This window comes from Homalodisca vitripennis, chromosome X (genome assembly GCF_021130785.1).
Source record: "Homalodisca vitripennis isolate AUS2020 chromosome X, UT_GWSS_2.1, whole genome shotgun sequence".
NCBI classification, from domain to species: Eukaryota; Metazoa; Arthropoda; class Insecta; order Hemiptera; family Cicadellidae; genus Homalodisca; species Homalodisca vitripennis.
In genome coordinates, this window is record NC_060215.1 from 65,042,002 (window position 1) to 65,065,595 (window position 23,594).

General features: G+C 32.0%; 1 protein-coding gene across 8 annotated transcripts in view; it reads left to right on the top strand.

Annotated features, from left to right (window-relative positions):
• The window catches only part of LOC124369091 (RIMS-binding protein 2), a 351,075-nt gene that overhangs the window by 260,716 nt on the left and 66,765 nt on the right, over window positions 1-23,594 (top strand). For all 8 annotated transcript variants that reach the window (XM_046826818.1, XM_046826820.1, XM_046826819.1 and 5 more), the window contains 2 exons: window positions 13,517-13,687; window positions 15,088-15,239. In XM_046826818.1, coding sequence (XP_046682774.1) covers window positions 13,517-13,687; window positions 15,088-15,239 — 323 coding nt within the window. The remainder of the gene's footprint in view (window positions 1-13,516; window positions 13,688-15,087; window positions 15,240-23,594) is intronic.

The window sequence follows — 23,594 nt, forward strand, 5'->3', positions numbered from 1 at the left end:
TAGTTTTTAATATAATAGTTGTTTTGAATATAAAGTTACAATTTAGAAGAGCAATGTTGTCAGGTGAATGGTGCTTAATTGGTGTTGTATTTTGGCATGAGGGCTTGTATTATGTGCGCTTTATGGTTTATCATAGTTATCATTCATGGAATGTTAACCAACATATACATATCATCAATTATGTAATAATAATTACAATTACATCCAAATATAAGATTAACAAGTGTCTGTATCATTTTTATTTATTTATTTTCACAAATCCTTTACAAATGGGCATTTACCCAATTACACACAAGCATTAATTTCACTAGTAAATATAATTAGAAAATACAGTTTCCATCTTCATATACATAAATTAACATTCATAATAATTAAATATCACAAATAAATCATAGCAGGAAGTGATGTAATTTTGCAAATATTACTAAAACCCATTCAACTGTAGTCAATCAGTAAATTAATTAAGTATATGAATTAATTAAAGCAATAATTACAGGAGAATACACTTTTAAACACCTTTTTAAATATGTTTGAATTTTATACATTAAAAATGTATATTTTGCGAGAAACCAATAAATTCAGTTACTTGTTCTTAATATTGCAGTTGGATATTATAGTCGAAACTATTCATTTGTCTTTTACTATTGGTCATAACAAATCCATGGGCCTTCCAGCACAACAGGCTTGGGCATTTGTATGATTCACAGCCCTTGAACTAATTATTCCTTCTTCTTACCACCCCAAATGTAGTGTTAAACATCTTCCAAAGAATTTTGTTTCAACTTTTATTATTTTTTTAAATTGGAATAAGTGCAAACTGGAAAAAGTCTATTCTATAAATACTATCTTCTGAAAAGATAACATAAACTAAAACCCACTAGAGTTGCAGTGTGATTTGTTTCTTTTTCTGAAGAAGCTGCAATTATAACAAACTACTATAATGTGCAAGTACTGTAATATATCATTGTAGAAGGTATCATAATATAATAGAAACATTACACATAATACAATCATCAGTTGTGTGGATGTTTTAAGGCTCTATAACTGAGCAGTAAGTACCTATAGTGGACTCATTTAAATTTCAGATTGAAGTAGGAAAAATCTAACATCACTATTCATCATTGATGGTGGTAAGATATTAGTTGATGAATGCATCAGATTACTTTCCAAAATTACCCTTATCACAACATTTTTTTAAATGTATTCAGTTATCTAGGTTATAAAGATTTTTCTTTACTAAATCTTTATTTCTTCTCTAGTTATGATAGTTTATAGTTTGTTTTTTTTTTTTTTGTTAGGCATTTTTCCACAAAAAAAATAAGACCTCCTTGGGGCCTATGGTATGCACTGACCATACTCATCTAAGACCTGCCATAGGTATAACAGGCGTTGAGTAACCTAGATCAAGATCCCCTCCTCCCCTCTAAAAGTAGTTTGTAGATTGCAGATTTTAAGAGTTATAAAATTGGTTTGGTGGAGAATATTAAATTTTCCTAAAGAAATCTCTCCCATTAGATTTTGATATTTAGGCTAAGTCTAATTCTTTAAATATTCTTTAAATACTTTTTCAGCTTATTAGTAACACTTTTTAGATTAGGAGTTTTACAACGTCATAACACCTAAAACGAAGTTATCAAAATGTTCGTCGTCTGGGTTAGCCATTATAAACAACACGTATTATATTTGTTCTATTTACAAAATATATACAAACACCATTATAAACACTTTACAGCACTGATTATATACAACAACGAAAATAAACAAACACATAACCTAAATAGTACTTAAAGAGCAGTCTGGGGTGATGTTACTATGCAACGGAAACCAACTAAACACGGCCGCGAGTAATGTCGCACTGGGAGCCAGCGAGCCAGGGCGATGTCTAGCGGACAGCGTGTCAGCTGACAAACCTGTTTTATTTCACAACAAAGGTCAGATTTTGCGACTACGTTCAGTCACCATACAACAAAAGGATATTATTGTAGAGAAGTTATAGCATGACCGGTGACTTCGAGATGCGCCGTAGGCAAAGACGAAACTAAAGTGGTGGGGGGTGGAGCGGCTCAGTCTGTTGCCGTATTCAGCCTTGTGAACTTCGGTCACCAGTCTTCTATACGTGCCGCCCAAAAAAATTCGCTTGTGCCAATTCACGAGTTGTAATACAATTTGTGAATTAATTGCGTTGTGCTCATTACGTTTTAAGAAAAGAGTTTGTGATGGATCGTAATGTAAAAAGTAAAATTGGAGGTAGAAAGGTTATACACGGCCAAGCAAGAGAAGTGATTGCAAATGTTTACCATTTTACGAAACGGGAAGCAGAAACCAACACACTTATAAATTTGAAGAAAGTTCAACAGCGTGTCGTAGAGGCAACTGGAATTTCTGAAAGTTTTGTAGTGTATAATTGTATCAACTACCGTAAATCCTGAAGCTTACACGGTTAGTGTATGATAAATTGAATTTTAATGGCTAACAAAGCGTAACAATTACAATTCTGAACTGTTGTCGTCGTTGGAGATCAAGAATAATATAAATTCCTACCCCTTCCCAATTTATGAGAACCCTTTCTTACCACCAGGTATCTCTACTGCGAACTCATTAAGAAGGGTGAGCTAAGAACACAATTTCGGCAGAACATAGTCATTGTTAAGATCACGTACATCCGGTCCCCCAAGATTTCCTGTATTGAATTCCCCATCATAAAAGTCCGTCGCCGTAACTACAAAAGAGTCTAGAAATGTTCAAATATTCTCAAGGTCTCCTATACTAAATTGCTCATCATAAAAGACCACCGTGGTAAGAACATAAGGGTCTAGAAATGTTGGCAAACACTACAATATTCGGCTCCCGCCACCACTATGAGCCGGGAGCCGAAAACTCTCAGTAGGGGTAGTAGCACCGTATTCACTCCCCTACTCTAGATTGTGCCCCCACGCGCTCACCTCCTCCACTCCTCACGCGCATCCCACCGGTCATGCTATAACTTCCCTACTATACCTTGTTGCCTCCTAGCATTTCCGGCATATGCTATAGACGTCACAACAATAAATGTGACCGTGCGAGTTAACTAGCTTATGGCGTTTTGGGCATTTATCAACTCGCTAGTATACTCGCTAAGGGTTAATAATTTTTTGGTAGTAAATTTGTAAAGACAATTTTATTAGTTTTAATTGACACTATTTACTAAATTTTACATCATCTTCACTTTCAATTATTCATGAGGGACAGAAGATAAGGTAACTAATTTAGTAGTAATTTTAGTCTTTTCTCAGGAGTGCTGAGTACAGAATATTCTAAAGAGACTATACCATACTTTCTTGTAGACTATATCTCATGCAGGTTAATACTCCATGGCCAAGTTTTGTTGTTATAAAGGTTGTAATTTAATTTAATAGCACTGACAAATATTATACTTTTTGTGATATGCAGTAAACTTACTTAAAAAATTTTAAAATAGTCAATGAAAAGGTTATAAAAATATTGATAAAACAAGATTGTACACTGTCAAATTAACTGGTTATGACAAAATGATAAATAATACCAATACAATATTTACCCTTTCTTGAATTTAATCCATTTTATATAACAAAACATTTATTCATAGGTATATTTGTTTACCCACTCCTAGTTGCTTTGTGAAAAGCTTGGATCACATATCAATGTTGTTTTTCTTTTGCTGAGATAAATTAACATGATCTAATGGATTTAGGACCTCTTTAGTAATTAATTGTAATGGTCTTTAGTAAACATGATGGACTTAGGCCAAGGACACAAGATGTTTTATTGGGGCACAAGGAAGAGATTATATTGTAAGGTGCAGAGAAAATGTTAAAAAGAGTGCAGGCATGCTGAACCGTAATTTCGCAATATACAAAACTTGTAATTGTAAACTTTAAGTGCAATAAAGTTTATACGTGGTTGTGTTCTAAAAGACAAAAACACACATTATCAGTAATGACTATCACAGACTTGAATCCTGGAATCTGGAGTTAATATCTTTCCAAAGATATAAAAAAATATTCGGGGATGAAGAAGCTCAAAACAAACTCTTTATGTCGTTTTGACATAGACATCTAGACTACAAAATCAAGCGTAATCTAGATGAAGAGGTATTCCCAATGTATCATCTGGTGCACAATTGATATCAGACACTGTACTACGTGGAAAGTGAAATCGAGCTGAATTCAACATGAGCTGAAGAGGACCAGGTGGCGCCACTGAAAATAAGGCCGTGCAAGATCGACTAGTGATTTTATAGAACATTTTGACTTTTAAATTTAAAATAAAGCTTAAGTAACAAGTGAACTTGCAGACGCGTCAAGCGCAGAGACAGTGGACATTGAGTGACAGTTTGGAACATTATATTGAGTAAAAGCGAGTGCCGCAGATACGACATAACCTCACTAGAAGCCAACCAAGACAACAAGCACATGACAATAGGCACGTCCCATCGCTCGCTGTTTGAACTTTTACGCGGCTCAAGTACCAGTGCCTTCAGTCCTGCCTGCAAGCACTGATAGCTCAGTGACACCGCTCCCGATTGCGATAATTCGGCACCAGCGGAACCTGAATCGGTACCACATCCGAGTAGATTCTTTTTGCTGCCGCAAATAATAACTAAATTAATTCTTTTAAAATAAACAATCAAAGAAACGTTTATTAAAACAATATTTATCCCGAATTTAAACCTTGTTATATTTATTATTTTTAATAGTTTTTAACCCGAATTTTAACTTTATTATGTTTATTATTGTTTAAAGTTTTTAACCCGAATTTTAACTTAATATTTATTGTTTTAAACATTTCAATCTATATTTATTACTCTCTAATATTTTATTACAGTCATTCATTTATTTATTCCAAATGTTTGAAATTGATCTAACACGCAACGGAAAACCTAATTTAGTATTTAAAAACCAGAAGTATAGAAAGAGTTACACACTGAAGACTGGCGATATCATCTGGCGCTTCCTGGGTCGGACTTGCAAGGCTACAGTAAAAACGGACGTAAATAAGACATCAATTTTACAGTGACACATAGCAAGCACACTGGTCCGCACCCAGTTACCATGAGGACGCTGCCATCTCCGTCCTCGTCCTGGCGGCGAGCCGACCGTCTCTTCCCCCTTATCAGCCGCTTCACCTGCAGCTTTATCATGTGGCTCTGATACGCCGCCAGTTACTTCTGCCAACTCACCTCTTCCGGACCTTCCAGCATCGGAACCAGAGGTGACAGACCTGACCACTGAGAATGCCGAGCTCAGAGAAGAAGTGCAGCGGCTTAATGATCTTCCGTCCGAATGCAGGGACGGATGCGATGTGCTGAATCCAGGGACCTCGTGGACAGGCTTAAGGTTACGATCGAGGTCCTTGAGGCGGAGCTGCAGTGTCTAAGGGGAGGGATAGCACGTTGTGAATGTAACGGAGGAGGAGGAGCTTCGGGGTCTGAGTGGACTGTGTGTAGCAAGAAACACCCTCCAGTAGCTACGAAGAACAAATACGATATTTTAAGTAGTACAGCAGAGACAGATCCACAAAATCCTCCGAACACGCAGACCGGGCAGAATAAAACGCGAAGAAGGAAGAAAAAGGCTCACCAGCGTCGCACGCCAGCACAGGGATCAACAACAGAAACAGCACAGCAAACCCTCCGTAAAGAACCTGTACCATTATCCTTCTCGTCTGTCCTCATAGACGGAGACAGCCACAGCCGTGGCCTGGCGGGTCTGGTTCAGCGAATGGTGGCACGGAAGACGATGGTGAAAGGCATGTGTAAGCCAGGAGCCAAACTATTAAATGTGACATCCGACAGGCCCCCACCAGCCGGTAGTTGCTCTGTCATTATCGCCTGCACCAACACAGGCAAGTTGAGATCTGCCGATGTGTTGTCGCTACGCTGCCACATCGACATGACCTACATGCGAGCCATCCCGTCAACCTGGAGACCGCACGAGTAAACTCGTATATTGAGTAACTGTGTGTGAGCCATCGCAGAGCAGAAGTTCTTAACTTTTACCTTATCGACAGGAAGGCCTTCACATCGCATGGGATGCACCTCAGGCCGCAGTACAAACATCTGCTGGCCGAACTTTTGCTGAAGAGTGTGAAGAGGCTGGAAACGACCCCTTCGCCCGCTGCTGTCTGCGAGTCGCCGCCGCTACCGTCGCCGCCATCGCCGGTCTCTTCGCTCGTTGCATCAACAGTTCCGACTGAGCCCCACACCCTGGTCTTTGACACTTACGCTGGGGCACTAAAAAGCCAACATACAGTTAACAACATTGAAATTCCTGAACAAAAAACTGTATGTCCGTAAGAAATGTAAAAACAAGGTAGACGCAGAGCTAAAGAGTCAAAATCAAAACTAAAACCAAATTAACCAAATTCCAAATTTAACGAATAATTTATCGGTGGTGCATCAAAATGCACAGTCTGCCAGCAATAAAGTTGATGAGTTGTCACTTATGGCAGGCGAGTTGAGTCCTGATGTCTTTGTAATTTCAGAGCACGGTTTCAGATCTGAAACAGTCAGAAATTTTAGGATTGACAACTATGAATTGGCAACATCTTTTAATCGAGCTCTTTTTAAAGGGAGGGTTTGGCAATTTTCGTAAAGTTGGGTATAGAATTCCTTCCATTCAAGGTCGATCCTAGTTGTGATTTGGATTTTGAAGTGGTTGGAGTAAAAATCAGCCTGAATTCCGAAAATAAAATTATCACAATTGGTTTATTTATATCGTTTTCCAAATAACAGCAACACATTTTTTGACAAATTTGAAATTCTTCTAAATTTCTCTCAGTTTAAAGTCGTCCAAGTTTATTATAACTGGCGATTTCAACATTGATGTTTTGGACCAAACTGACCCCTTAACCCAGCGGCTACGTGATATTCTTAATTCTTTTGGTGTAACACGCCAACACGAGTGACCACCACATCGAGCACAGCCATCGACAACGTCATGACAAACATTGCAAACGCCACAATCTCTGTACTAGATGTGGCCATCTCTGACCACTTTGCTCAGAAGACCATAATTAATAGTTTCCAGCCCAAAATTATAACGCCATCATCCAAAATCAAAAGGGACTTGAGTTCGAAAAACATTGCCCTTATAAATTTATTTTTTTAAAGAGTCGTGGGCGTTTTTAAATAACTTTGAAAATGTTGATAAAGCTTTCACCGCATTCCATGACCGTTTTGGTTTTCTTTTGAACATAGCTTGCTCGCTTAAAAACTTTAGAGACCGAAAAAAAACAAAATCAAATTCATGGATGACTCAGGATATCCTCAAATTACGTGAACGTTTGAAATTTTACAATTCCATCTACGTGCAAACAGTCAATGAACAATTCAAAGCTTTTTATAGAAATTTCAAGATTATTTATCGAAAAGCAAAAAAAACAGCAAAAGCACGTGATATTGAAAAGAAGCTAACAAATTCTGAAAATTTTTCCAAAACTGCTTGGAGCATCATAAAAAATTTAACAACACAGCCCAATGAATCGAAACAATCTAAAATTCCAAAACTCAAAATACAAAACAAATTAATTACAGACCCATTAACAGTAGCAGGTGAATTCAACACCTTATTTTTCGTCTGTTGCATTATCTGATCCATCCTTCAAATGCTCCAACCAAGTGTCATTGATGGGACCAGTCTCTTCTATGGCACTGTATCCAGTGAGTGAGGAGGTGTCCCGTCTGGTACAGAGATGCAGACCAAAACAGTCATGTGACAATTACGGCATGTCTATGAGGCTGCTCAAACGCTGCTTTAAAGCACATTTGACTCCACTTAAAAATTTTATCAACATGTCTTTCGGCGAAAGTTACACCAATTTTTAAAAAAGACGATCCTTGCCTTGCAAGCAACTATCGTCCTATTTCAATTCTTTCCGTCATAAGCTAAATTTTTTAAAAGCTTTTTCTGTTCTTTGAACGTTTTGATGTTCTTTGTTCTCATCAATTTGGTTTCAGAAAAAACAAATCCTCTATCGATGCCGTCACAAGTTTGATTATATTTTGGCTTGTAAAAATGTTGTAGGATTCAATACATTAGTAACTTAGTATTGAATCTAACAACATTTCTACGAGCTGACAATTTAAAAATTTATGTTTTATTATATGAAACAGACTTTAAATAACTGAAAATATTATTAACAGTGGCATGTACGGAATTTGAGCTTTGGGGAGCCCGAATCCCTCACTTCTCATCTTTTTATTACAGTATATTAAAGATGTTGTTTAAAAAATGAGGACCAAAACTTTAATAACTAACTAATTATTAAACATAATAGTTTCTTCAACAATTATATTCCCTCTTCTTCGTTTACTCAGTAGCATATATATATATATATATATATATATATATATATATATATATATATATATATATATATATATATATATATGCCTATCTACAATGTTGCAATGAATGTGATGGTGACGTAGGATTTCGGTTTGGTAAATCTATTTTTATTTCATTATTTTACTCCTTTAAGATACCTTTCCTGAAACAGGAATATGAAACAAATATTATTGATCATTTGACAAGGAATTATAGGTATTAAAGGTAATCATTTGGGGCAGTTTTGTAATAAGCTCAAAGAAAAACGGCTACAGATATGGATATGAAATTTTACAATACTCATATGAATTGTAACACAAGAAAGTTACATAGTTTTCATATAAAAATGTCATTCCCATCAGTCTTATTGAAAAATTAAATGAAATGAAAAATTATTTATACAGGCAAAGTTAGGGCAGCATGGCCCTTTATTACACTTAACCAGTGATAACATAAAATTTTAAAAAATGAATTAAATATTACCTTAAGAATAAAAATTAAAAAATAATTACATTTAAACAACGCAGAGAAATTATTATAATATTTTAATACGTAAAAATAAAAACTTAACAACTTAATAAATTAACTACTTTTGTAATTCTTAAAAACATATTAGATAAAACTATAATTTTAATATGCACTTAAAGTAAAGTAGTTATTATAACAGTTATTACTAATAAGCCCTATTTTTTATTACACACAATTTCACATTCATCCCTCTGCCAGTGTCACACCCACAGCGTCAGACCGAACTTGCCTCTGCTAACCGCTTACGACACATATCTTTCAGTTTCGCCATAAACCGAGAATGGCTATCGCTGGAAGTAATTTTTTGGGGTAGGGCATTCCACAACCTACAAGCCATTACAGGGAATGACTTATCAAACACTAAATGTCTGTGGTGAGGCATTCTCAAAATGTACGAGCCAGAGCGAGTGTTTCTTACACCTACATGAGACACAGATTTAAAATATTCAGAAAAATACCACAGAAAACCACATTTTAATATTGAATGAACTAGTTTTAGAAATTGTATGGATCTTTTATGTTCTTTTAATTTTAGAATATTTGACTGAATATAGTAAGGCGTGATGTGCTGCTCTTGTCTCACATCGTAAACATAACGTATACAATAGTTTTGAGTTCTTTGCAGCTTTTCACTAAGTATTACTGTCACATCATTGATCACGGAGTTACAGTAATTGAAATGTGGAAGTACAAGTGATTTAGTCAAGAGCAGCTTGATATGTTCCGGTAAAAATCGTCAACGTTTGAGTGAGTGAATAGATGAAAAGACCCATTTACAAATCTCCGCAACAGCGTCAGTCCAAGTCAAAGTCTTGTTTATAGTCAAACCAAGTTCTTTCACCTTTTCATAGTATGGTAAAGTGGTACCATTTACAGTTAACGTTTCAATAGTATTAAAGTTTATTGAGTTCGTCAACGAGAGTGACAAATAATGATTTGTTTAGTTTTTGTATGATTTAGTCTTAGGTCACTAATTTTCAGCCTGATTTTCAGACCACATAAAGATGTTTTTAATGTCACTATTGATTGTGGTGATACATTCATTAATGACGTCAATTTTAAAGTGTGAAGAGATTTGCAGATCATCAGCATATATGTTGTATGAGCTATGTATAAGTACAGAATGAATGTCGTTCATGTACAGCACGAATAATGTAAAGGACCAAGAATCGATCCCTGTGGCATCCCACAAGTAACAATATCCTAGACCAAAGTCATGTCATCAACTTTTATACACTGCCGTCTCCCTGACAGATAAGACCTCAGCCAAGTTAATACATAACTAGAAAACCCTAAAAGCCTTAATGTAGCTAACAATACTTTATGATTTACGCTGTCAAAAGCTTTTGAAAAATCAAAAAGAGTGGGAATTGTGTCCTGTCTGTGATCCATAGCAAATCTAATGTCATCCGTCAAATATTCATGTACATATTGTAAAAAAATCATTTTAATATCTCTAGCTATTTTCAATGGTCCGGGATTTCATGATAGCCCAAATTACTACCTTAAATACTTACAGTTACTTTATAAAGGATTATAAAAGTTTTAAATTTTGTCATCTTTATGGATTATATTAAAAGGCATGTGGGTGGTGTGAATAAAATAATTAAGTAATTGTCTATATGGGTATCTTCAAGCAATTACTTGATTGTAAGTGAATGAAACAGCTAATATTTTGCAGAACAATTTCTCAAAATGTTTTGGGTTGAAGTTATTGTTTAGCAAATGAATTGAATAAAATGTTTTTGCTTTAATCTCAGCAACTTTTCAATAGAAATCAGGTCAGCCTGTTTCACACTTCTCTTATTGTGTTAGTCATCTATTGTTGGATTTGCTGCATTTATACATATGTGAGGTCGCAAATTTTGAATTGACTGTTAAAGCTATTGTTTTTAATCTTAATAATATATCACTTGTAAGAAAGTAATAATAGTACAAATAAAGTTTTCTTTATTTCTACTTTATCCCAAAACATTAATACAAATTAAATATGAAATAAAAAGATAAATTAACCCTTTGAAGACCAACATACTATTATAATGATCAAGTTACTTTTGAGAAATAGTAGCATCCTATTTTAAGAAATATTTATTGTTTATTTTATTTCCATAATCTACACATATGTTTTAAATAGAAATACATACTGTTCTATAGTCAATTCTATTAGGAATTATATTTGTATAGTCATTAAATTGTATATTAGACGCCATCTGAATCATTAGTTTCCTGCGCTACTTTCACACTATTTTTATTTCTGTTTTGTATTATTATCACTGCCAAACTAATTTTATTTGCAGAAGATACAAAAAAGACATAAATCCCTTATGCTTATGTAATTACACACATGTCAATAACTTGTACAATCCAAATGTTCATATCCGCTTTTCTTTGAAAATTGCTTTTATTTGTCCATTTTATTAAAAATAAAGTTATATTTGTTTTTTTCATTCTAAACACTAAAACTCTTTGTATTCTAATAAGTAGTTTTAAATGTCACAACTGCCACTAACTATATATTCAAAACCTGCATTATATCAAATGAATACTTTGTTAAAAATTGACTATAGACGATGGATGATTTAAAAAGGTAACAGTATTTCAGGCATTTACCATCGTTATATGTTGGTAAAATAAAACCACTACATTTCAAGGAGTGGACTTTATCCTCTTCTTAAGTTATCAAAAAACCTTAAAACATAAGCCCAAATCAAATATATGGTGTTGAACTCGACAAAGTAAAAATTGGCAACAAAACAAGTTGTATATAAAAAATTCAAGAGTATACATGAAAGTCCAGGGCAGTCAGAAGTACAAACCATATGACTGCACAGTACAGGTGTCACTGCACAACACAACTGGTGAAATTGAGAGACTGAGAACAAATCAATATATCAGCACATTCCATAGTATGTGGCATGACATCTGAAACAAAGAACCTGACAGTGATGGTTGGAGGTGTGGAAAAGGGCAGATATCTTCAGCCTTGTGTTTTTGTTCTTGATCTTAAGATCATAGTGTTTTATTTTTTTGCTTAGGTGATTGTTCTAGTTTGTTTTGGTTTCTTAGTTAGTCCTTGTTTTAATACGGGTAAGCCTAAGTTCAACAGAAAGTTGACTCAGTGGTTAATTTGATAATTTTATGTATGAAGTTTCAATTAGTTTACATTCAAACAAACTCTCTTCACAGTGTATTAAGTTCATGTAATGATTTTCAGACCAGCAATATTGGATTATTTTAAACTGTTCCACTAGCCATTTTCTTCTACTGTCGTTATGTTCTTTAATTCTCACATTTAGTGGTTGATGTGTTTCACCTATATATTCTCTATCACAAGAACATTTATACTGTAAACATAGTGTTTTGAGTCCTGTGTACCATGTTTTGGTTTCATTTAGTAAAACTTAATCTAAGAGCGTTTTGGGTTCTAAAGGCAATTACAATGTTGTATTTTATGTCTACTCTTCTAGTTATCTTCAATAATCCTGGCACATGAAAGATTGGTATATATGCAAACTTGTCTTTGTCATTTTCTGACTCAGGATCTTTCCTATAATTTCTTTAACTCTTACTTATGACAAACTTAAGGTTCCCGTTTTGTATAGGCTAAGGTTCAATTCAAGTTTTGTAACTTTCTCTTTTATTACATATTTGTCTGAGCACTAACTCACTGACAGATTTCTAATGGTTTATAATCTCATTCATCTTCTAACTATCATGATTCGAGCCTAACTACTGCACTGCACATGCTGTGCACTGATCACATTGTAGTCTTAGGGTTCAGCTGTAAGTAATTAATGAAAATATACCACTTGTAAGTTAATATTTATATAATTTTTTAACTATAAATTCATTAACTATATATATTAGTACTAAAGTTATGAATAGAAATATATCTTTGTCAGAAGATTTTATTGTTTTCTCAGATGGTGAGGAAGCCTCAGCCCCTATCTCTTGTGAATTGCTAGAAGTAACTTTAACATTAGTTATAATGCTTTTCACACAATTAAATCTAAATACGCATGTTACATTTCCTAAGGACATCTGAGCACCTGTAGTATTTAAAGCATATAAACAGTGCATGAATACAATTTTTTTTAATGAAGCAATCAAAATCATTAGTTTCATATGGTTGTTTTTTTATGTAAATGTAATTTCAGTAGTGGAGATGTATGCCCGTTGGATTAAAGAAATTAATATGGTGACTTGAATTATTCATCATATCAAAAGTCCATATTTATTGTAATGCCCATCATTAATTTGCTATTGTTGAACTTTTTTTTCAAAATGTGGAAAACTTGTGAGAGATTAAGATCTTAAATTCATACTGTACTCAAAAGATTTATTTACGTATCAAATATTTTATGTTTTAAGTATTAAATTCATTACTTTGAAACTAACTCTAGGAGCCTGACTAAAATAACTCACACTAATAATAATATAAAAATATTATTTTATTTAGTTATGTGTGTTTATGAATTATTTTAATTGCTCATTTTGAATAATTTTCAGTATATGAACATGTATTTTTGAAGAGACCTTCATACAACATTGTAAATCTTCATTTAAATATCTCCTTTAGTAACAAAATCCAGATATTACTGTTGAAAATGATACTTAACAGAAATGAATAACTTGGATTGCAGGGTTACCTGAACCACCAGTTGATATCCAGGTTGAGCCAGGGCCACAGGACGGTACGCTACTGGTCACATGGCAGCCTGCCACGCCCACCTCCACTGCCACCAACTCCCTTATCACCGGTTATGCTGTCTACGCTGATGGCAAGAAGGTCACTGATGTTGACAGCCCAACAGGTCAATTTCTATACATTTTCCATGGTCTTTATACTAACAAGATTATAATGTATATATTCATATGTATTTATCGCTATTGAAGAGTGTCTAAAAATGTACTAATATAAATAAATATGGTATTAATAATAAATAATTAGTATTTCATAATAGGTATAAAAAAATAATATATAAGAATATCGAAAGTTATCAGAGTGAAAATAATCTTTCCATGTTATAGTTACTTTCACCTTTAATTACCTTCCCCTACATGTGTAAAACACTCCCAGTTATTTTCAACTGTTGAAAGGTGCTTAAAAGTATGTTTTTATCAGCAAAATATAAACTATTATCTGCTAGGCTGTATTTACTATACACGTGCTGGTAACGATTTAACTATTTTGGAGGAACTGACAAAGCTGCAAACTATCCTTGATTCACTTATAAGATACTGTATTTTGGAATTATTGCAAATTTTTTAAATCACCCTAACATGCTTGTATAAAGTAAATTTTTTTGGAGATAAATAATCTAATATTGCAGAAAATTAGTATCAGTCTCTCCAAAAGTTGCTATTAACTGTAAATAATATTGATACACACCAGTGTTCTCGTCTGTCTTTCCACGGATTTCACAAACCATCCTTGTATGATTTAAGTTATTTCCCCCCTTCGTTTTACATTGACAGTATCCAAGACATCCTTACTTAAAGTTGATAAGATAGGGAGAGTGAGATGGAAGAGAGCACCTCGTGTACACAGCAATAGGTGACTGTGCTACTCTTGTATTTTGCCCAGATTATGTTGTATTAATTAAATTAATTGATTTTTTTAATGTAATGCGCTCTCAATGTGTAACATGTTCAGTTGTATAATTGAATTCAAACACATTATATTATAGAAACATCAATTAATTTTCAATAAAATTTATACACTGCTGTACAACATATCATATTTCTTTAATATAGAGGGAATCAATTAATCTAATATTAGAGAAATACGGCATGTTGTATTGCTATATATTAATTTTACTGAAAATTAATTGATTTTTCTCAAAAATAATGTTGAATTGTATTATAATATAATGAGAGATTGGTCTGGATATGGGACTTATTGCCTCTTTTACTTAATCACCAAATTTATGTTCAAGTTTTTAACTCCATTGTAAGTATTAAGTGAGAAAATAGTTAGACTTTTATTAGTCATAATGATATTTAGTTCACATCTATTAATCCAACTAATACCAAATACTCCTATTTAATATTATTTAACTAAGCAGTTCTTTGTTTATGAAACTTTCCAAGCGAGATTGAATGCAGGCATAACCAGTAACTCCATGTACAAGAACTTAAAATATTTTAACTGTAATTTTTATACATTTATAGAAATCCTTGGAGTTTTAAAGATTTATTTTTGTGATTTTAGGAGACCACGCTCTCATTGATATCAACAAACTGTTGAGTCTCAATCCAAAACAAGTAACAGTTCGCACAAAGTCTAGGGATAATCAGTCTTCTGACAGTGTGCCTACCCCCATCCCAGCCAGTGTGTTAAAAGGGAAACAGCATTCCAATAAGGTAAAGTTCAAAAGTATTTAGATGTAACTGTTCTGAAATTATTTACAAACTTTAATTTAATTTAATGAACGTAATATGAACAACGGGTATATATGTATGTGTATACTAACTCGTATCTAACATATAACTTAGGTTCTTCAGCAATTACCAAGTACAATATAGGCTAGTCCTGCAACAAATGGACAATTTTTAAATATATTGAGTTAAATTTTATAAACCTCATTACAGTAAAAGCTGTTGTATCCAGCCTAATGTGGTGATGGATTAGGCTGAATACCGTTGAAGCCGGATATGTAATTGCAATACATAGAACATAAGTTACTTGTACTATCAATATTCTGGTTCGGTAAATACATCATTGGAATGTTTTCCGTGAAGTTCGAATAATGTTATTACACAAACATTTTTAATTTATTACACAAAAAAGTTTATTGTATTTGAAACTAAACTAATATACTGAAGATTTTTAACATTTTTTAGTGATGTATGTACAACTAAATACATTTTCAAAAAATAATTACAAATTTATTAAAGAAAAATTAAACTTTTCTAATAATGTACAAATAGTCCAAATTCAGATCTTAACTTACTGCAAAAAATCAAAATTAACCATCCCATCACTACTGCTAAAGCTGACACAGCATTAACATCACATTTTTGCCAGGCTCATTGTTTCTAAAAATAGCCCGATCAAAGTCATCGTAAGTGGAAATATCCTGACCCCACTCCCGTATGGCAGAATGATCTAGTTTGGCCATGTGGATTTCCTCACGTTTTATTGTTTGTCACCAGGCTTTCATATATCAAAGGTGTGATATCAGAAAGCCGAATATGACAAGTTTTACTGTAATTTTAGCTATGCAACTGTTTATTATAATATTTATGGGGTATATAAATGGATATGGATCTTTTAACACTTTGGCCTTCCAAGCGGTTTTGGCTGATATTGAGCTGAGCAATTTTTTTAATCATGTCTAAGCTCTGGGAGTGAGTGTTTTAAAGAAAAAGATAATTTAGGAGGATCAACTCAGTTTTACTAAATAATAGTTCAAGTATCTGGCACAACATTTTTATTAACTTACTTATTTACAATGCTGTGTCCCTCAATGAACCTTTACTTCTGTTTTACTCTGAATTCTGCAGTTTTGGATGTCAAGAAGGTTACAATATAACATATTCAAGATTGATTGTATTCAGTAATTTTATTTACTTCATTCAGAGTTGGTATGTTAAAATTTTAGTTGATTAGACTTTAAGACTATTTGTTTTCAATCCCTATGCTCATTTAGTTGTCTTTTGTAATTACTCTACAAGTTTGTGTAGTACAAGCCATTATTATTGATGTCAGAGGTAAAAGGATTGTCTAAAGAGTACAATGTTTAGAATTTTAATGAAATGGATTCACAGTTTCAAAAATACATCTGAATTTAATAAAATTTCAAATATAGAAAACATCTTCTTGTTGGTAAGTAAACTCTGTTGCTGGTATCCTTTTTTCAGATGATTAATTTGGTAGAAAACATATCTGTGGTATATTTTGATTTTGGTGTTTTAAACTGTGTGTTTTTTATTTATTAATCTTCATTTACTTGTAATGTGATAACATCTGACTCGTATTTAAGAATCTGAATTTTTCAACTCATGGATGTAAGGTGTTTTACCTGACGAAGAGAGCAAATAGCAAGCAGTTCTCAAAAGTTATGTTTCTAACTTGAAATTGGGAAATGTGTCATTCTTCTGTGATGATTATGTGATATTTATGTGAAATAATCCATTGCCAAAAATAAACTTGTGGAAGTTTAAAATTACTAGTAGTATCACAATTTCTTAATTCAAGCACTAATGCAAAAAGGCTATTTTCCCAATTGTGTGTCATGTGAAAATTGAAAAAGGCTTAGAGATCCCATACTAAATATCTATAAACAGTAATATAAATATAAACAGTAGACAATCAAAATATTGTGGAACATACCTGCCACAAAGCACTTCTCTATAGACTTTGTGTGGCTTGTTTTGGGATTTATCTTATCTTCAAACATAGTACTTATTTTCAAATAGGCTGTATTTCAAATGTGCACTGTCTAGAAGGGTCGCCATAGTTTAATTAAAACAACATTTAATTACAAAATGCACAGTATTAAACAGTAAAACACAAAATCATTAACCGTCTTACATATTAACAGTGAATTGGTGTCTCAACATGTGCTGAGTAGTGACTGACTCCAAGTGCTGACTTGATGTTTTATTTATGTTCTAATGAACATGTCCATTCCAACAGTGGATTATGTCTGACACATATGTTGTCATTCAATGTGTAGTTTTTTAGTTTAATCCTGTGCAATCATAAAAAAATTATTGTCCTCCCAGCTCGCGGGCCATTATTATTTTCTTTGTCAGCTTAGAGACTTATGACCACATCCTGGTCACTTTTTAATGGCTTCCTGTTCAGCTCATCAGGCCACTACATGTTGCCCACTCTATAGCACTGTTATGAAATTTAATCCTTATCCAGATATGGCTAAATAAGGAACTAAATTATAATTTCCAAATTTGCAGCACATACCATAGTAAATATCTTTTAGATTTGTTTTCTTCCAAGTGTTAGTGCCACTGTAGCTGCTATAATGTATCTCATAAATTCATTAAAGTACTTGTGCATGTGGTGGAGCCAAACACCAAAATATGGAAATGAGTTTACATTTTATTGATATTAAAAACCTACTCGAGACTAATTGTATCTTTATACTGCAAATAAAAATACTTTCAAATTAGGTAAACCATAACTTAAATTACTTATTACAAGAAAATAAATAACCAATCAAAAAACTTTAATCTTAAAGCTGGTAAACGTTGTGAGTGATTGAGAATTGCATTTGAATGCCATTCATTTAAAGGGTCATTTAAATATGATGAAATGATGTTCATGGTTACGAAATCACCGGGTGGAGATGTCGAAGTGAGAGGACAACTACTTGAGATTTCATTTGAACTGAGCGAGAAATCAGTGTCAGCTACATAGTGCCTTTACAAGTGCAAAGGGTTAAACCCCTTATGTATCTCTATTTTCTCCGATCTGAAAATTCTTTGAGATTTTCTACAGTGATATAATAACATCATATTATTCAAAGTCAGTTAGTTCAATAGTTATATCCCACTTTGTTTAGATATTCAGCACATTTTGATACTTTAGTAGGATAGTTAAAGGCAGACATGTATTCCTTGAATCGTGTTTTTAAATCTCATCCTGGCCTATATAAAATCTGTCGTAACTACTGTGACTTAATTAAAGTATGGCAATCTTCCAAGGCTACACAAATTTTAAATAAAGCCTATGTGAGAATAAGTAGTTTACTATTTTAGTATGGATAGCTCCAAAAACACATCTCAAAAAGCTATCTACATGACATGTGAGTTGTACAATATTTATGTTATTCTAAATAGCATTTCTAGAACCAACGTAATAATATATATATAACACTAGATAACACTATCTTACATAAACATTGGTTTAAGTTTGATAAATTTTGTTATATATGTATTTTATTTAATTCCCACTCTGTTTTATTTATGCATTTAATTCTTTCAAGTTGTGTGTTAAAATGCAAAAGCAAATCACATTTTGGTTGAAAAAGGAAGTTATATCTCTTTAGTATGAAAGTCAGCCTATTTTCTTAATCATATCAGTCTGTACATTTAATACATTTTCTTACCTGTTTTTGAAACATCATTTCAGGTGGAGGAGCAAATAGAGTTGTCATTGGGGAAAATAACTTCTTGGTTTGCAGATAACTCTTTAGTATCAAATGTGAAAAAGACAAACATTATGAAATTTCAGCCAAGACCACCTAATAGCAAAGACACTTTGACTGTGAGTGCACTTTGACATTAACTTGTGCAACATGTTTTCAACAAAATTTTTAGGTTTGCATGTTGATTGGCAATTAAATTGTAGATGCAGGAGGTGCAACAATGCTGTGCTTGGCAATGGAGTAGCAAGATGAAATGCGTCGTGATTAGGCGATAGTTTGTGTGTGGTGTGTCGCGTTGCGTTACATACCTTTTTTTTCTCTTCTTGTAGACATTATCACACTGTGTATATGTGACATATTCTAGTCTTTAGTGATTGATATATTGTAGGATTGTGGCCAGAGGATCTAGTTTGGATATTCCTAAAGTTCGTATTGCATGTGAGGCAACTTTTTGAGAAATCTAAATACTAACATTCTTCTTACAAAATTCAATACTCAACGTTTTGAATAAAAATAATATAAAATCAGTTTCATAAACAACAGTCATATTCATTTTCTAAGTAATGTTCAACCAAATGTGCCAGCCAAACTAAAAGTATATTTGTTGCTTAAAGTATTCATGTGATAGTAATTCCCACTAAACATCAATTAACCTGTTGAGGAGTGTTTTATGTTATGGGAACCACACTTTTGCATTAATATTGTCAGATCTAAGATAGTGTTTGATATTTTTGTATTACGTTGTTTGTATTTGCTTGTTGTGCAATAGGATTTGTTAGCTAACTAATACTATGCTGGCATGTGGTAGCAGTTACTGCCTTATTAAAAGTGATCCATTTTGACGTCATGTGATGATAATAACTTTTTAAAGACATCCAGTGATGAAACAAATTCAACCTTTGAATAAAATCTTGTAATAATTAAATATACTACGATAAATTATTGTACAAGGCTTACAATTTTTCAAGAGAATTATTTTTGTGGAAATAAATACAGAATTTAATTATATGCATAAATGTTTTGTAAAGAAATTATAAAATATCCAAATGTGTTTATTTTTTTATAGAAACACATTTGTTATTTGTGTACCATTTATTAAAATAAATAAAACCTACTACTACTTTCTATAATTTCGTCCTAACAGTGTAGCGCAGTCACTGCACTGAATATTAAGCTGCTACAAAAGTTTATGCAATCTGTCAGCTATGCACCGAGAGTATAAAATCTTTCAATTTTTAAAATATATTCCTTAAAAATGATAATGTTTATAAAAAAATGTAAAGATAAAATGTATGCTAAAGCTCTTCTTATTCATGTTTTTAATTGAAGAAATAATTAGTGTTCAAAACACATTACACACAGTTCACTATGGGACATAAATTTGTATGATTCCAAATATTTTCTATTTGAATCCGTCATAGTTATAAATCCCTTGAATGGCTATGGGGATAAAGTGAATACAGAAAATGTATGATGGTTACAGGAGGATTAGTACTGCAAGAAAGAAGGAATGATAAGTGTATTTTAAAAATCTAATCTCTTGGACCTATGATTTTGATTTTTAAAACTGTACTAAAAAATTTACTGTGAAAATTGCTGTAGATTTTAAATTTCATTTTTAAATGTTAGTATTTTAATGTTTGTTGTGTTTAATGTTTTGGTTTATTTATAAGTAGAATTACAAAAATCACTGGTTAACATTAAGTTATTAAAAATATCAAATTAGAAGTGTGTGGAATGAATACTGAAAACTGATTAGACAAAGTATGAAATAAAATATTCCAAACTACTGGGAATTAAAATTGGATCTACCTGGAAAGTTTGAAAAAGTTTTTTCACCCATTTCCTTTTTTCATTTTTGTCACTGAACCTGATTTGCAGGTTTATCTACAGATATCTTTGTTTTTAACAAAGCACTTAAAGAGGATCAAAATTCATTGTTTCAATATGACTTGTTTGTTTTAGAACTATATCATTCCTTTACTGGATACAATAAAGTAGGCTTAAATTAAACAACTTTGTCCTTCACAAACTGTTGCTATGATGCATAATATCGCCGCTGCTATAGTGCACTGTATTTACTCTAAAATGCCAATTTTGCACTGTTCTTACACTCTGTGTGCCAATTTCACAAATTACGTGCTTCTGTGTGGATTCACAATAAATATATATATATATATATATATACATTAAAAAAATTTATTCACTATGTTTTGATTTATTCACCTTCCAAATAAACGTTAACACTGTTTTTTTAAATTACATTTTTGTATATCACAGCTTTGTATCCTTGAATCATTTAGTTATTATTCTATTAATCATGCAAGTTTAATTCAAACTTCTTAATTCTTAATATAAACAATACAGTACAGTATATAAACTGTGCAAATTACAATAAATTACTACATTATGATATATAATATTATATAATATTTCGTATTTGTACAAGCATACTTTAACCTTTTAGTCTTTTAGTCCACTATTTTGTTGATATTTAAAATGTAGTTATACTTATATTATAAATAATACACTAATTTTAATTTAATCAATAATTTTGAATTGCTTTTTATTCAACAAAAATTTTTTGTTTTTAATATTACTTGTTAGGTTGGTTAATTATTATTTAAAAATTTGACCTCTATGTATTTCAGACATTCCTTATACTTTTTTATTGTGAAATTTTCTCAGTTCTTTTATAAATGTGCCAGTTTAGTTATTTTGGAATTGGCTCTGTATTTTTAAAACGTGTTGTATAATATTTTAATCTATAACCTCTGATATCAACTTTAACTTAATCAAGTGGTCCTTATAACTCTCATTGGTTTAAGTGCAAAATATCTCAAAACAGCTCATTTTTGTAAACATATTATTTATTTCAATGTATATTTTTTCCATAATAAGATTAATACTATATGAAATATGTGAATGTAATAAGGCAAAGTACATTGATTTTATTGTAATATATGAAGGAACATTAAAGTCATTTAATAAGCTATAAATATTCTAGAACATAATTTGTAATAAACTTTTTCAGCATACCGTCATTAAAAATGTATTATTAAGAATCATTCCTAATAATTCAACAATTCATTTTCTGTTACATTTACATTACTGGGTTGTTTACATAAAAATGTGTTTATCAGTTTTATTAGAATTTAGTAATTATGGCTATTGTTTGAATAATCTTTTAGTAATGATATTAAGGTTTATGTTGACTTTATTACCCTTTCTACTTTTTCAATTGGGACAAACATTCCGTATATTGCATATAAAAAATATGGTTTTTATTGAAAGTATTGAATAATTTTTATTTATTGGTTGAAGGGATTGTGTCCAAGTTACCCAAGAACACAAAGGGGCTCAAAACTAGATTTTAGTTTAATAGAATCAATAAGGTCGTTAAGTAATACATGTTTACAATTAACTTCCGAATTATTAGGTAGTAATTTCCTTCATACATTCTGAGCGATATGTCTTTCTACCATTACAAGAAATGTTATAGAGTTTAGATACTATTAGATATGCAGCCAATATCACATATTACTTTACCATCATAATATATTTGGCAGATTTTGCATAAGCATTTAAACTTGAGGAAAGTTTGTTCAAAAGTTTTGCCCAAGAAAATGTTCTGTAAGGACAAGTGAGCAAAAAGACTCTTGAGTGAATATTTGTGTTGACACTTTAAAAATAATTTGAAATAAACTCTACATAAAAAATAGTAATACTGTATGAATAATTGTGATTTGTTACTTACTGTCTGGAAACTATGTAATTGGAAGAGCCTCAGTTCAAGAATGAAGAAAGCTCAAATGTCAAAATTCAATGATAGTTGAAGTAAAAATAGAAAATGTTATAGCCTTAATCCAGTTATTTTATAACTAGAACTCTCATACTGTAAAAAATTGTAGTTCTCATCACTAGGAGCAAAAGTAATTGCTTACTGCGTTCAATTGTGTTTTATGAGCAAGGTGAAGCTAAGCTTGAAAATTCGGTAAGTGCTGAAAAACACTTTTGCTCTGAATGATAAACAATATTTTGTATCATATGGTAAATAAAATTTGTGTTAAAAATTAACTCAACACACTCTTACCGTGTACAACATATATCATACTGCAATGTAAAGTCATATTATGTACATTTCAAAATTAATACTCATATTTAGATAGTATTGCCACTAATGTTAATACCTTTGTTTAGTAAGGCTTTTTAAAGAACAGAAATACTGTTATGTTGGTGTTTTTCACTTTTATTAGTTTCTGGCTTATTGTAAAAAACGTCATATACTGAAGTATAAATTTTCATTCTTTAACTTCAATCCTTAGTGATGGGCAAATCCAGAATTTTCGGATCTCAAATCCAATTCTGAATATCAAAAACTCTATTCCTGATTCCCATATTGTGAATCTTAATACTTTTTATAGCCTAAGTATATTTACACAAAATTATCAACAATCCAATTTCTATTATTCTTAAACTTTTGCAGACCGTCCAAGGATAATGTAAAAAGTAATTCAAGAATACCATTCAAGTGTAAAAGGATTTGCAGAATTTCAGAGAAATAACTCCTACTGATATATTAAAATAATATATTTTTAAATTTATT